Source organism: Hyperolius riggenbachi, chromosome 3 (assembly GCF_040937935.1).
Source record: "Hyperolius riggenbachi isolate aHypRig1 chromosome 3, aHypRig1.pri, whole genome shotgun sequence".
Taxonomy (NCBI): domain Eukaryota; kingdom Metazoa; phylum Chordata; class Amphibia; order Anura; family Hyperoliidae; genus Hyperolius; species Hyperolius riggenbachi.
The window spans coordinates 474,543,875-474,560,433 of NC_090648.1; the positions used below are offsets into that span (position 1 = coordinate 474,543,875).

Consider the following 16,559-nt stretch of genomic DNA (forward strand, 5'->3'; position numbering starts at 1 on the left):
GCATTTCTCTATGCTTTCCTTCCGTCCTGTGCAAGAGTTCAGGTCCACTTTAAGCGCTGCAAGCAGAGGATTTCACCAAGCCCTGTGCAGACAGTACTGTACAGATTTTTCACTGAAGTTACATACTGTCCAGTTAGCTCATGGTGAACCAGAACTCCTAGGAGTTTGGGGTTAAAGTTTTCTCCTTGTCTTCAGACAATCAGATAAGGAATGTGTCTCCTGAGAGCTGTGTAGAGGATCTAGGGATCAAAAACTTTTCAACCTGTGTATAATACCTCATCTGGCTGTAGACATGCAGTCATTGGAACAAGGGCAGACAGATTTATTTTTTTTCCCACAGGGCCTGCTAGCAGCCTCTGCTCTGCACCATGCTGTGTACATATGCCAGATGCCGCCTTGTGAATAGGAAAATCATAAGGTATATTGAAAAGCCAATTCAGTCTGAAATAAACATGGATCCTCTTCTCATAAAAAAGTTAATTGCTGGATCTTTATCCTCGAGCACACTCCCCAAGCCTCGCCCACCGCTGGCTTCCAGCGCATAGTCCCGCCCCCTTGCAGAGAAATGCTGTGGCGCTTCTGTGGCACTCTATCTCTGCAGTGTGCCTGAAGTGCTCGATCTGACGCGGGTCCATAACTACATTACCACACGTATCTGCGTCGCCCTGTTAGTCATGTTAGAGTATGGCAACGCGGGGATTTTAAAAATGTTGGCGGCGCCGGTGTGACGACCTTACGATGCGCATTCGTGGATGTGTATTTTTACAATACGTTTCTGTGCACTTCTGCATACCCAAAGCAGGAAGTGACCGCAAGCGTGTGGCACTTCCTGCTTGGCAGAATGCCAGACAGGGAATACCGTGTACTAACATGGTATTTCCTGAAGACCTGTGTTTGGCGGTGCGCCAACGCTAATAATATGCAGTGTGAAACTAGCCTCATCGTTATTCTATTAGCGGCTGCTTCTAGCACCCAAATTTGCATTTTGCATTTACACACAGGGAGCCCAACAATGCTTGACAACATATTTTTATTGATTTAGGCAGCAAAAGCATATGGACTATATCTTTTAAAAAACTTTATGCACTTGCATACCTCCCAACTTTTTGAGATAAGAAAGATGGACACTTAAGCCTCACCCCTGTCACACCCCTGATCACGCCCCATCACACCCTTAGTCACGCATACCATACAGATTTCATAAGAAAAATATGTTGTTTTATAATTCAAACCACAATGGTCCTTTCTATCCTGGTTCATTTTCCTTTATTTCAACATTTTAAAATTAAAGGAATACTATCAATTCACATATTTTTTTTCAATTGACACAGGAATTGTTTGGGAAGTGCTGCTAAGTACTGGTGTATACATTTTAGTAGCAACTTCTTTGTTTACTGTTAGCAAAATACATTCAAAGTTTACTGACGCCAAAACTGACGGCAGACTGAGCCATGAGGAGAGGGGAAATTCCCCTCACACTTGATCAGTTAACTCTATGTGTAGCTCTGTGTGTGACAGAGAGAGACAGGACACAGGAGCTGCAGCTGTTGGGAGCTCTGTTTCTGACTGAAGTGTCTGAAGAGAGCAGAGGAAATGTAACTAATTGTCACAGCTTTTCATACGGTTTTTGCTTTCAGAGTTTGATATGTTTGATATTTGCTTTCTGTAGTCTGATATGCAACTCTGGCTGTGCATTGAAGCAGACACTCCTTCTGCAATTGATTTGTCCCAATATAGCTAAATCCTACCCTCAATAAATTACAGCTTTTGCCTCTGATATTTAACATGAAAAGTAGGAAAATGTTTACACAGCTACTTAGACATTATTTGTACACTGTCATTTTAGAACACTTGGGTATCGATAGTATTCCTTTAAGTAATTTATCAATTTAAAGGATGGGAATAAAGTTTAGAGTCAATCAAACACATTTTTTAGTAGAGAAATATATACGGTATATTTACATAGAAAGAGGGACAAATTAGGATGAAAGAGGGATAAATTAGGATGAAAGAGGGACAAATTAGAATGAAAGAGGGACAAAGGGACAGGGCTCCCAAAGAGGGACTGTCCCGCTGAAAGAGGGACAGTTGGGAACTATGGGTAATTGCCATGAATGCTGTAAGTCTGCAGTACTGCAGCTTTGTCACTGACTTAGGAGGACAGGGCAGTACTATAGGGATTGCATTTAGGAGAGGAGACGTGATGTCTGGGGCATCTGTACACCACATATCATCATCATCATCATCATCATAATCTATTCTATATCATATCCACATATCATCATCATCATCACACCCTACTTCTGTCTCTCATCCCACTTCCCATTCTATAGCCTACACAGTCATTACATGTCTAATTTCACAGTACATTACTATAGATTTTCTGAACTGAGCAATAACATATTTATGCAGCTGTTTTTCGAGTTCTCGGAAGAATTCACAAGGCTAGTAATTCAGTCGTACTGTTAGGCTACTTTTACACTTAATCAGTTGCTCTCAGTTATAACTAAAAGAAAACTGATTTTCAAAGTAATGCCCATGTTTTTCTATGGCACCCTTCACACTTAAAGCGGTTTAACTGAAATCTTTTTCACAATGCACTGCTATGGAAAAAACGCTCACTAACGTGCACACTAACACACACCAACTGATTAAGTGTAAACGAGCCCTAAGGCTACTTTCTCAGTGACATGTTGAGTTGCGTTGCAATGGCCAAGGATGTAGCAATAGCCCCTGTGACTCCCGCCATCACGGGCTGGGGCAGTCATGTAGAGCGGCAGTAGAGCATTAACCGGAAATGACACAGGTCCTCTTCACTTCCTGTTTAATTTACAAGTGTCCCGTGCACACAGCCAATCACCATGCGGCTCTAGTCCCTGTCACGACATAGGACTGTAGCCGTATGGTAACTGACTGGCTGCACTGCACTTGCAAACTGAAGAGGTAGTGAAGAGAGTCCTGTATCGCTGCTGAGAACGGGTAATGCACACCTCATAACTTTTTGAGATGAGAAAGAGGGACACTTGAAGGACATCCGAAGTGAAAATAAACTGATGAGAAAAACAATTGTATCTGTCCTCATTCTCCTAAAAATTACTTTTTTAGATAGCTGCAGTTTTATTTTATATTTAAATCTAGCTTTTAAGTGTTTACTGTTATATTGTGTCGACTCAATTACACCTTTATTGAAGTATGTCAGAGCTCAACCCTTTTCATCTCTTGCTCTCAGAAGCCATTTACTGGCAGGAAAGTGTTATATAGTTTGTCATGCAAGGTGAAAATGGTTATATTAATCCTGTGGACAAGACACAGAACATTTATATCGCGCGTTTTTCTTACGGTGGACTCAAAGCGTCAGAGCTGCAGCCACTGACGCTTCAGTAGGCAGTAGCAGCATTAGAGAGTCTTGCCCAAGGACTCCTTACTGAATAGGTGCTGACTTACTGAACAGGAAGAGCAGAGAGCTGGATAGTATCCGAATCAGTTTATTTGGCCAAGCATGCCTGGGTCATGCCTGGAATTGGTTTTAGCAACAACAAGGCACCATAGGCAATAAAAACACTAATTGTCAATAACACACTAAAATAAGTTACAGCAGCAACAGAACATGACAAGAAGCAGTGACAGTGCAAAATAATGAGAACAAGACACTTTTAGATACAATAACAGTGCAAGAAGAAAATTAAAATAATAGTGAACAAACACTATAAGTAACATGCGGTGAGACAACTACAGGTGCATCTTAAAGGGGGGGGGGGGGTCTTGGAGAGAGTTCAAGAGTCTCCATGCTGTGGGGAAGAAAGTATTTCTGTGCCTTGAGTATTTTGGTGAGTTAACTCTCATTTAGAATGGTTTTTATTGTGCCTTCCATTTATGTACTCATTTTCTCCCTTCCAGCATATTTCTCCATGCAAGTCATCTGGGCACGCCGGAAATACAAGATCTCTCCCCCCAGTACATCGGGCCATCCCACATTTGAGCGCATTTTTCGAGCACAGTAAGTCTGCGTTATTTTGGATGCATTATTCGTGCGATTAGGGCGCTGCTGGTTAAGGTCGGAGAATATCTTTGGGCAGCACGGTGGCGTAGTGGTTAGCATGCTCGCCTTGCAGCGCTGGGTCCCCGGTTTGTATCCCAGCTAGGGCACTATCTGCATGGAGTTTGTATGTTCTCCCTGTGTCTGTGTGGGTTTCCTCCGGGTACTCCGGTTTCCTCCCACATCCCAAAAACATACAGATAAGTTAATTGGCTTCCCGCTAAAATTGGTCCTAGACTATGATACATGCACTACACGATACATACATAAACAGAAGACTATGGGAGGGACTAGACTGTGAGCTCCTCTGAGGGACAATTAGTGACAAGACTATATACTCTGTACAGCGCTGCGGAAGATGTTGGTGCTATATATATAAATACTAAATAATAATAATAATAATCAGTGTGGCCACAAATGGTTAAGCCTCCAGGTTGTCTGTTCCTTTTCTGAGCCAGCAAAGGGAAAATACAGAAATTATGAAGAGATAACTTTCCCGTCTGCTTAGCCCTGTCTGTGTTTTAGTTACTTTCCTTAGTTCCTCATCTGCACCACAGTTATGCTGAGTAATGGAAAGCTTAGCATGTGCCTGCCCTGTGCGGAAAAAAAACGAGACTGTGATCAGGGGAGCTTCTGTTATCACAGGGGAACCCAGAGCTGTGGGGGCCCCCAACTACCAACCTTACTCTTCCACCAATACATGAGACTACACTTCCGATCAGATGTGGATACACTTGTTATTCTACGTGGCATCAATTCAACAAGGTGCTGAAAGCATTCTTTAGAAATGTTGGCCCATATTGATAGGATAGCATCTTGCAGTTGATGGAGAGCTGTGGGATGCACATCCAGGGCACGAAGCTCCCGTTCCATCACATCCCAAAGATGTTCTATTGGGTTGAGATCTGGTGACTGTGGGGGCCATTATAGTACAGTGAACTCATTGTCATGTTCAAGAAACCAATTTGAAATTATTTGAGCTTTGTGACATGGTGCATTATCCTGCTGGAAGTAGCCATCAGAGGATGGGTCCATGGTGGTCATGAAGGGATGGACATGGTCAAAAACAATGCTCAGGTAGCCCCTGGCATTTAAACGATGCCCAATTTGCACTAAGGGTCCTAAAGTTTGCCAAGAAAACACCCCCCACACCATTACGCCACCACCACCAGCCTGCACAGTGGTAACAAGGCATGGTGGATCCATGTTCTCATTCTGTTTACGCCAAATTCTGACTCTATCGAGACTCATCAGACCAGGCAACATTTTTCCAGTCTTCAACTGTCCAATTTTGGTGAGCTCGTGCAAATTGTAGCCTCTTTTTCCTATTTGTAGTGGAGATGAGTGGTACCTGGTGGGGTCTTTTGCTGTTGTAGCCCATCCGCCTCAAGGTTGTACATGTTGTGGCTTCACAAATGCTTTGCTTCATCCTTCGGTTGTAATGAGTGGTTATTTCAGTCAACGTTGCTCTTCTATCAGCTTGAATCAGTTGGCCCATTCTCCTGTGACCTCTAGCATCAACAAGGCATTTTCGCCCACAGGACTGCCGCATACTGGATGTTTTTTTTCCCTTTTCACACCATTCTTTGTAAACCTCAGAAATGGTTGTGCGTGAAAATCCCAGTAACTGAGTAGATTGTGAAATACTCAGACCGGCCCATCTGGCTCTAACAACCATGCCACGCTCAAAATTGCTTAAATCACCTTTCTTTTCCATGCTGACATTCAGTTTGTGGTTCAGGAGATTGTCTTGACCAAGACCACACCGCTAAATGCATTGAAGCAACTGCCATGTGATTGGTTGATTAGATAATTGCATTAATCAGAAATTGAACAGGTGTTCCTAATAATCCTTTAGGTGAGTGTATGCCACTGATTGGGATCAAAATCAAAAGGGTGATTTATAATCAAAAGGGTGCCCATACTGTATATTTGATTTTGCAGACAGATCAACCTTTCAATCCAGTCATTTTATCCAACCATTGGAGAATCTGTACCACAACAATGCCATATGATTGATCTTTCTGGGTGAAATTGGTCAAATGGATCAATCGTAAATGCTAGAAAAACTCTGTTGCAAGGGTCAATCACAGGGGCGGAGTTCTGGAAAGCCACCAAAAGAAAAGGCTGCAAATGGTGAGCAACATATGAAAAGGGAAGCTGATGTCCCAAGGAAGCTGTACATGAAAGAGAGGGGCTACAGTACATAGATGATACACATGGAAGGGGGGGCTGCACATGGAGTAGGAGGGGCTACAGTACATGGATGATACACATGGAAGGGGGCTGCACATGGACTGGGAGGGGCTACAGTACATGGATGATACATATGGAAGGGGGGGCTGCACATAGACTGGGAGGGGCTACAGTACATGGAGGATACACATGGAAGAGGGGCTGCACATGGACTGGGAGGGGCTAAAGTACATGGATGATACACATGGAAGGGGGGGCTGCACATGGACTGGGAGGGGCTACAGTACATGGATGATACATATGGAAGGGGAGCTGCTGCACTTGGAAGGGGAACCCCAATATACAGAACACAGTATACAGTACACACATGGAATGGGAAGGGCTATAGTACATGGATGATACACATGGAAGGGGGGGGGCTGCACATGGAATGGGAGGGGTGCTGCTGCACTTGGAAGGGGAACCCCAATATAGATGGAAACACAGCAGGAGCAGGAAATCCATTGGAACTTTAAGTGAACATAAGGTGAGAGCGATATGGAGGCTGCCATATTTATTTCCTTTTAAACTATACCAGTCGCCTAGCAGTCCTGTTTTAATATGAGGGTCAATAGATATTGAAATACTATGAACCGATTGTGTGGGTAAACTCTCATACTACATGGAAGTGGTGAACTTGGTCAGTGATTGGCCAATCAAAATTGAAAGTGTGTACCAGGCTTTACATAGAACAAAAGATTTGGTGGAAGGTACACATGTATGTACGTTGATATGACATTCAAATGTGACTGTTTACTGGGTATTGTGTGTATCCAGGGCCGGTTCTAGACTTTTTGCTGCCTGAAGCAATACATTGTGAGGAGCCCCGCCCCCCCATGTTTGTGCAAAGTGGGACCAGAGAGAAGAGACACATTGGACTGTGCATTGCAGGCAGTGGCACTAAGCTTACCTCCCTCTCCTTCCTCCAAGACAGCATCTCCTCCCTGCTGACCTGCAGCATCCCGGCTCTGATCCCCAGGATGCTGGGTATATGGTGCACCGGCGCTGCATCTCTCACCCGCTCTCACCAGCCACATGTGAAGTCCTGCTTCTTCTCTGACTACAGCAGCACCTCATGTGACCCGGCAGCACGTAACAGGTCACATGAGGCACTGCTGTAGCCATGGATACAGGACACTGGACAGGCAGATGGAGATCCCATTGCTGGAACGCTGAGAGATGAATCAAGCCACACCGCACATCTAGGGAGGGGGAGACTGGGAGTGTGAGGAGGGGGGCAATTGGGAAGGGAAGCCGCCTCTTGCCGCCCTCTAATTGTTGCCGCCCGGAACCATGTGATTCACATTGCCTCATGGAAGAACCGCCCCTGTGTGTGCCAGCCTTTACACATTCCATGCCTGGCAATCTTCTCTTTTGCCTGTAATGTCGGTTAAGGTGTTTAGCTTTCTAATGGAACTGTGAGGAAAATAACAAACAGCCAGCTCTGATCAGGATGAGAGGGAGAAGCGTTGGGATCTGACAGAGACGAGGCTGCCCGGAATCCTCTGGCCTGTCACTTCTGGATTCTGGGGGGAAACGGTTTCAGAACCGTGAAGAGGAGTTTGAGTTAATTGCGTCTCCTGTCACCACACAAGCCGAGTGCCAGTCTCTCCATTGCTGAACTGTTAAAGGACGTCTATTGTGAAAAGTGTTATGTTGTGTTAAAATGCTGATTGATGTGTGGTTATAAGCAGGGGTGCAGCTAAGGTTTTTGTGGCCCCAAGCGGACTGCAGGCCGAGGCCCACAACCTGCGGCGCGCTTCGCGCGCCGCGCCGAAAAAAGGGGTGTGTTCATTGCGCGGGAAAGTGGGCGTGACATGACATGTGGGTGGAGCCAGGGTGTGGCCATGACATGTGGGTGGAGCCAACTGCATGATGCTTACATGTCAATATGGACCAGAAAAACAAAACAAACATTTCAATGTAGAAAGCGGTAGACTTTACCCCCCCCCCCCCCCTAAAAAAGAAAAAAAAATACATAAACAACAAATACATAAGTAGGACATTAGACTATGGTAGGGATTAGATGGTGAGCTCCTCTGAGAGCAGTCAGTGACATGGCTATGTACTTTGTAAAGTGCTGCACAAGAGGTCACGGCGGTAGTAATGCACTAGCACAGAACGCTGTGATATGCAGGAGCAAACACGGCCAAGCATGCACAACAGAGCACACAGCCAGCCCGGTACACCAGCCCCAAGCCTGATCGCAGCCAACAGTATAGGTGCCAAGGTACGCAGGGCCGGCCTTTGCTATGAGCGAGCTGTGCGGTCGCTCAGGGCGCCATGCTATCAAGGGCGCATGCGCCCTGTCGCCCCTTGCCGCCCGCTGTCTCCCTCTCCGTCTATATTTAGAGCAGGACTACAAGAAAATGGCCACCGATGTCCACAAATGCAGACAAACGGTGGCCATTTTCTTGTATCCTGCTCTAACTACAGATGGAGCGGAGGCGGGGAGAGAAGAGTGACGTCGGCGCTGGAGCTGGATGTCAGGTGAGTCAGTCTCAGCCCGGCCCGCTGCCACATAAAGGGGGGGGGGGGGGGGTTTGCCTGGGGCAAACTACCTACACCGGTGGCAAACTACCTACACTGGGAGCAAACTACCTACACTGGGGGCAAACTACCTACACTGGGGGCATACTGGGGGCAAACTACCTACACTGGTGGCAAACTACCTACACTGGGGGCAAACTACCTACACTGGGGGCAAACTACCTACACTGGGGGCAAACTACCTACACTGGGGGCATACTACCTACACTGGGGGCAAACTACCTACACTGGGAGCATACTGGGGCATACTACCTACACTGGGGGCATACTGGGGTAAACTACCTACACTGGGGGCATACTGGGGTAAACTACCTACACTGGGGGCATACTACCTACACTGGGGGCATACTACCTACACTGGGGGCAACCATGCTACTACACTGGGGGAAACTGTACTAGCTACACTGAGGGCAGCAATGCTACCTATATGGGGCAACTATACTACCTACACTGGGGGCAACTATGCTACCTATATAGGGACAACTATGCTACTTATGGGGGGCAACAAAATCCGGTTTCGCTCAGGGCGCTGTGAAACCTAAGGCCGGCCCTGAAGGTACGTCAGTGCGGCGCCACTGCAAAGAAATGGGCATGGTCATGACATCATGTGAGCGGGGCTAACATAGGTAACGCATAACAGTGAGGCGGCAGGCCAGAGTTTCCTCCCACAACAGTTAGGCAAAGTTACTCTAATGCTGGGTACACACTGAGATTTTCTGGTCGATTTACTGTCAGATGGATTATTTCCAACATGTTCGATTTGCTTTCCGATCGTTTTCCGAGCATTTTCCGATCGATTTCATATTAAAGTGCACGGAAATCGATCGGAAAATGCTCGGAAAACAATCGAAAAGCAAATCGGACATGTTGGAAATAATCCATCTGACAGTAAATCGACCAGAAAATCTCATAGTGTGTACCCAGCATAAGGCTCCCTGCACACTGCAAATCCGATTTGCGATTCCAATTTTCCCTGAATGCTAGCAACAGAATAACGCAGAAAAAACAGCATGCAGTAACGATTAAAAATCGGAATCACATGCAGTGTGCAGGGAGCCTAAGAGTAATTAGACATGCCACAAACTATAAGGAAGCAGTGTTTCTGCCATGATGTGGTAAGAAAGAAGATTTGCATCATGGATGCGCAGATGATAAATCAGCAGAAACTGCTATTTATTAGCATACCATTTAGTAATCATGAGATGACAAAAGAATGTCAAATGCTGCAACAATGATCCCAAAGCAGCAAATGTAGCCAACTATGACCATCAAGTAATAAATGCAGCAACCATTACCTCTGACATATAAACTGCAACAACCGTTACCTCCGACACATCAAATGCAAGAACCATTACCTCTGACACATGATATGCAACAACCAGGGCTGTGGAGTCGGTACAAAAATCTTCCGATTCAGACTCCTCAGTTTATGAAACCACGACTCCCGACTCCAACTCTGACTCCGGGTACCCAAAATGGCTCTGACTCCTCGACTCCGACTCCTTAGTCTAATACTTAACAGGGCTGTGGATTTTGTACAAAAATCATCCGACTCCTGACTCCGACTCCTCAGTTTATGAAATCAACGACTCCAACTCCAGGTGCCCAAAATTGCCCAGACTCCGACTCCATAGCCCTGGCAACAACCCCTACTTCTCACACATGATATGCAAAAACCTTACTTCCGACACATAATAAGCAACAACTATTACCTCCAATACATGAAATGCAAGAACCATTACATCTAAACCATGATATCCAACAACCCCAACTTCCGACAAATGAATGCAGCAAATGATTTCCCTAACACATGGAATACAGCAAACTTTACTTTTGACATATGAAATGCATCAAATCGGAAATTAGGAAAATATTACCTCCCACACGTTAAAATTCAGTAAGCATTATCCACCCACACATGAAAAATACACATATAAAAATGCAGCAAATGTTACCTTAGACATAATTTAATTAAATGTTCTGGCCCACTGGGTGCTGGCAGGATGGAGCTGCTGAGTAGGGTGGGATAGTGAAACTGGATGCGGCTGAGAGGGCGACACTGGGCGGAAGGAGGGTGACATTGCCTGGAAGGGGAGGAGGATGACACTAGTTGGGGAGGAGGATGACACTAGGTGGGGAGGAGGATAACACTGGGTGGGGAGAGGGTAACACTGGGTGGGGAGAGGGTGACACTGACTGGGTTGGGAGGTGGGTGATACTAATGGGGTGTGGAGGAGGGTGACAGACACTAAGTGGGGAGGAGTGTAATAGGTAGGTGTCCCAGTAAAGGTAGCTAGGCGTAAATAGGCGCCCCCGTAGGTAGCTAGGCGTAGGTAGGTGCCCCTATAGGTAGCTAGGCGTAGGTAGGTGCCCCATAGGTAGCTAGGCGTAGGTAGGTGCCCCCTGTAGGTAGCTAGGCATAGGTAGGTTCCCCCATAGGTAGGTAGGTGCCCCATAGGTAGGTGCTCCATAGGCAGCTAGGCGTAGGTAGGTGCCCCATAGGTAGCTAGGCGTCGGTAGGTGCCCCCTGTAGGTAGCTAGGCGTAGGGAGGTGCCCCATAGGTAGCTAGGTGTAGGTAGGTTCCCCCATAGGTAGGTAGGTGCCCCATAGGTAGCTAGTCATAGGTAGGTGCCCCCTGTAGGTAGCTAGGCGTAGGTAGGTGCTCCATAGGTAGGTAGGTAGGAGTCCCAGTATAGGTAGCTAGGTGCTACTATAGGTAGCTAGGCGTAGGTAGGTGCCCCATAGGTAGCTAGGCATAGGTAGGTGCCCCATAGGTAGCTAGGCGTGGGTAGGTGCCCCATAGGTAGCTAGGCATAGCTAGGTGCCCCTATAGGTAGCTAGGCGTAGGTAGGTGCCCCCATAGGCAGCTAGGCGTAGGTAGGTGCCCCATAGGTAGCTAGGCATCAGTAGGTGCCCCCTGTAGGTAGCTAGGCATAGGTAGGTGCCCCCATAGGTAGCTAGGTGTAGCTAGGTGCCCCCATAGGTATCTAGGTGTAGCTAGGTGCCCCTATAGGTAGCTAGGTGTAGGTAGGTTCCCCTATAGGTAGGTAGGTGCCCCATAGGTAGGTGCTCCATAGGCAGCTAGGTATAGGTAGGTGCCCCATAGGTAGCTAGGCGTCGGTAGGTGCCCCCTGTAGGTAGCTAGGCGTAGGGAGGTGCCCCATAGGTAGCTAGGCGTAGGTAGGTTCCCCCATAGGTAGGTAGGTGCCCCATAGGTAGCTAGGCATAGGTAGGTGCCCCCTGTAGGTAGCTAGGTGTAGGTAGGTGCTCCATAGGTAGGTAGGAGTCCCAGTATAGGTAGCTAGGTGCCACTATAGGTAGCTAGGTGTAGGTAGGTGCCCCATAGGTAGCTAGGCGTAGGTAGGTGCCCCATAGGTAGATAGGTGTAGGTAGGTGCCCCATAGGTAGCTAGGTGTAGGTAGGTGCCCCATAGATAGCTAGGCATAGCTAGGTGCCCCCATAGGTAGATAGCTAGGCATAAGTAGGTGCCCCCATAGATAGCGAGCGGGCAGGGAGCAGGGGTAGAAGGCAGACAGGCGGGCAAGGAGATTGGTGGCTTTGCCGGGAGTCATGCACCATTTGTACTTCCGGTTCCTGCAGTCCATGTGGAACGCAGAACCGGAAGTATGCGGCGCATACACCCGGCTTCAGGGAGGGTGGGCAGAGCAGTGGGCGGGGGCGGAACTAAAGCGGCCAAGCAGCTGCTCTATTGGTGGGTGGGCAGGGACAGAGCCTTCCCCTCGCCGGAGTCTGCCCGCCCCCTGAGCCCGTACCAAGAAGCCGCTGCGGCAGGACGGTGACGGTGTGACGTCATAACGACGTCACGGAGACTCCGAGGCCCCTAAAAACATGAGGCCCCAAGCAGCCGCTTGGTCTGCTTGGTGCCTGGCGGCGCCCCTGGTTATAAGTTTTCACTTGCCTTATTATGACTAGTATGATCTTAGCTTAACCCTTAAGGCGCGTACACACGCTGTACTTTTGCAAGCGGCGGGTCTGTCAGACCACCCTGCGGGGCGGTCAATCTGCCGACAGTTGCACATGAATAAAAGCTGTCGCCAGACTGCTCGTGGATCAGTCAAAAACAGTCTTATCAGTCTGCCAACAACTTACTGCACGTGCAACTGTCGGCAGAACGACCGCCCTGCAGGAGGGTCTGAAGCACCCGTCGTTTGCAAAACTACGGCATGTGTGCGCGCCTTTAACCACTTAATGACATGCTGGCTTATAAAAACGTCCTGCTAGAGCCTCTTAATTGCTCCAGGGCGTTTTTAAAAGTCAGACAGTGCTGCTGCCGCTGTGCGCGTACACGTGAGCGCTCCCATGCGTGCACGTGCATTCCCTTGCACGTGAAAATAGTGAAGAAAAAAAAGCCAAAGAAAAAATACACCTTTATTTCCAAATGATATATTGTCACCAAACTTTGTACTAGGGACATAATTAAAATCTTGTGATAACCAGGACAAATAGGCAAATAAAATGTGTGGGTTTTATGCAGGGGCGTAACTAGAAGTCCCCGGGCCCCCCTGCAAGAATTTGAGCGGGCCCCCTCACCCCACCCTGGGGCCCGCTCATGGCCGTTTTGGGGGGGCAGGAGGGGTCGCAGCATGAGGGGAGAGCTTTGCACATCAGTGGGGAGGGGGGACAGTCCCCCCCCTCTCTCACCTCAGGCTCTCCCCTCTGCGCTCCCCCTCCTGCATCTAAGTGTCAGCAGCGGTGGCGGCAGCAGCAGCTATAATTACCTCCATTCACCACCGGAGGTCGCCAATCTGCAAGGGCTTCACATTACTTCCTGTTTTAACAGGAAGTAATGTGAAGCCCCTGCAGATCGGCAACCTCCGTGGTAAATGGAGGTAATTATAGCTGCTGCCGCTGATGCTGACTCTTAGATGCAGGAGGGGAGACGTAAGTCTGAGGGGAAGTAGAGAAGCAAAGAAGGACAACCCAGCATGCCCTGCAACTTGCTTTTTGTGTACCAAATTTTCTGTGTACCAAATAAGAGTCAGGTAAACTGGGGAATGATCATTCATCAACAAGAAAAGTAATAGTGATTTTAACTTTTGGATTGCCTGATTAGCAACCTTATTACTTGTTTACCAGATAAGAATAAAGAATTGATTTTTGATTTTATGTCCAACAGTTACACTTTAAAGTTTAGTGCGGTGAAGCGTCATCATTGACATTAATATGAGGAGGCCTGTGGTACGAGTTAATTTTTATTTTCAGCTCTGTGTTTGTTTGATTTTATATCTTCCCATTTATAAACACTCTGGAGAGGCCTTTATAAGTATCTGCAGGATGAAAATGCCCAATAAACTTCACTAAAATCCTGTAGCTGATCCGGATAGATTTCTGTTTATCCTACAAGCTGAGTCTTCCCATTACATTGGTATCTGCATGACCTGCTTTTGCATCCTCAGCCTGACTGGGGACCTTTCTCCATCCATATTTGATGGGAGTGTTTCTTGGAGCATAGGTTTTCATCTGCAGTAACAAGGATAGCTGGCTGACAATCCAGCTGCTGAATATTTCAGATAGAGCTAAAAGCTTTGCTGTGACGATGCTCCTGGCTTCTGCGTTCCAGCGTCTGGCTAAGAGCAGGGAAGGCGATTTCTGATTGGTTACTAGGAGGTATTGCATTTTGCATATGCTTTTTTTTTCTTACTTATTTAGCCTGAGAGCACGATGCACCTGTTCTGCCTGATATACTAGTTATTGGGTACACCACTGCCATAGCTCCCATCTGTCCCTTTTTAGGAGGGACACTCCCTCTTTGGGAACCCAATCCCTCTGCCCCTCATTCAAGACTAATGTACAGATCTATGTAAATATATGTATTTATATACTGAAAAAAATGCGTTTAAAGGGATACTGTAGGGGGGGTCGGGGGAAAATGAGTTAAACTTACACGGGGCTTCTAATGGTCCCCCGCAGATGTCCTGTGCCCGCGCAGCCACTCACCGATGCTCCGGCCCCGCCTCTGGTTCACTTCTGGAATTTCAGACTTTAAAGTCAGAAAACCACTGCGCCTGCATTGCCGTGTCCTCACTCCCACTGCCGTCACCAGGAGTGTACTGCACAGGCCTGGTATGGTCTGTGTCTGCGCAGTACGCTCCTGGTGATGTCAGCGGGAGCGAGGACACGGAAACGCAGGCGCAGTGGTTTTCAGACTTTAAAGTCTGAAATTCCAGAAGTGAACCGGAGGCGGGGCCAGAGCTTCGGTGAGTGGCTGCGCGGGCACAGGACGTCTGCAGGGGACCATTAGAGTAAGTTCAACTTATTTTCCCCCGACCCCCTACAGTATTCCTTTAAGTGGCTCTAAACATTATTCCCATTACTTTAATTAATCTATTTCTTATATGTTCAAATGATAATATTAAGGAAAATGTATGATAATAGAAAGACCAGTCCAGTTTGTATTATAAAACTGTGTATTTTTCTTATGAATTCTTTGTGTTATGCATAACTGTGTGTGTGTGTGTGTGGGGGGGGGGACTAAAGCTGTGGCAGGGGCTTATCTTAAAGGGAACCTGAACCGAGTAAAATTATGTAAAATAAACTCATGATGTACCTACAAATGAATATTACATACTTACCTCGCCGTCAGTTCCTCTCCGAAGCTCGCCATTTGCATCTAACAATGATTCCTTCCAGTTCTGACAAGATTTTGTCAGAACTTAATTTTATGAGTTGCTGTCAGTTATATGTCAGTTATATGTCAGTTGCTGTCAGTTATAGCTGAAAGGACAAATGATGTGCAAGGCAATGTCCATGTTTCCCTATGGCTCACGTGGGTGATATTACAGTTTAACTGTGTGCTGACCAGGAAGCTGTTATGGGGTTATGGCCATTTTCAAAATGGAGGACGGAGAATTCCATTGATCACAGTGGACAAACAGGATGCAGGAGAGGAGAAAGCGATTGATGAGTAGACTACATGGGAGGTACGTTTTTATAACACTTTTTCACCTACTTTTTGGTACTCTTTCAATTGCAGAGCGCTGAAACATATATTTAAACAGAGGATGAAAAATGATCAACTAGGAGAAAGCTCTGGTGAAAACGTGAAGTACAGTGGGATGCGAAAGTCTGGGCAACGTTGTTAATCGTCATGATTTTCCTGTATAAATTGTTGGTTGTTACAATAAAAAATGTCAGTTAAATATATCATATAGGAGACACACACAGTGATATTTGAGAAGTGAAATGAAGCTTATTGGATTTACAGAAAGTGTGTAATAATTGTTTAAACAAAGTTAGGCAGGTGCATACATTTGGGCACCACAAAAAATAAATGAAATCAATATTTAGTAGATCCTCCTTTTGCAGAAATTACAGCCTCTAAACGCCTCCTGTAGGTTCCAATGAGAGTCTGAATTCTGGTTGAGGCCTGGAACCCACTACAAATCGCAAAACGCTATCGCAATCGCTAGTGTTTTTATTTAGAGTTTTGTAAGCGATTTCATGAGCGTTTTCCGGTGCTTTTTGGGAGAGATTTTAAAAAGTGTAAGCTTTTTGCCAGCGATTGTGTAGCGATTTGCGATTAGCAATTTTAATTCTGATTAGTCCTTTCAATGTATCAGAATTTTATTACAGCTTGCAATCGCACTCAAATCGCTATGTTCAGCGATTCATGAGTGATTTGCCAGCGCTTCAATACATTATATTGGAGTGCAAACGCTCCCAAAATGCAGCATGTCCTGCGATCGCAATCGCTACTTTGGAATTTGTTACATCTAT

At 46.6% G+C, this 16,559-nt stretch overlaps 1 protein-coding gene across 5 annotated transcripts in view; it reads left to right on the forward strand.

The window, feature by feature from the left end:
• The window catches only part of LOC137564335 (leukotriene C4 synthase-like), a 77,203-nt gene that overhangs the window by 41,268 nt on the left and 19,376 nt on the right, over positions 1-16,559 (forward strand). For 4 of the 5 annotated variants that reach the window (XM_068278093.1, XM_068278097.1, XM_068278098.1 and 1 more), the window contains one exon: positions 3,898-3,997. In XM_068278093.1, the coding sequence (XP_068134194.1) occupies positions 3,898-3,997 (100 nt within the window). Of the gene's footprint in view, positions 1-340; positions 419-3,897; positions 3,998-16,559 lie in introns of all 5 variants that reach the window. The other variant, XM_068278096.1, reaches the window with a different exon arrangement.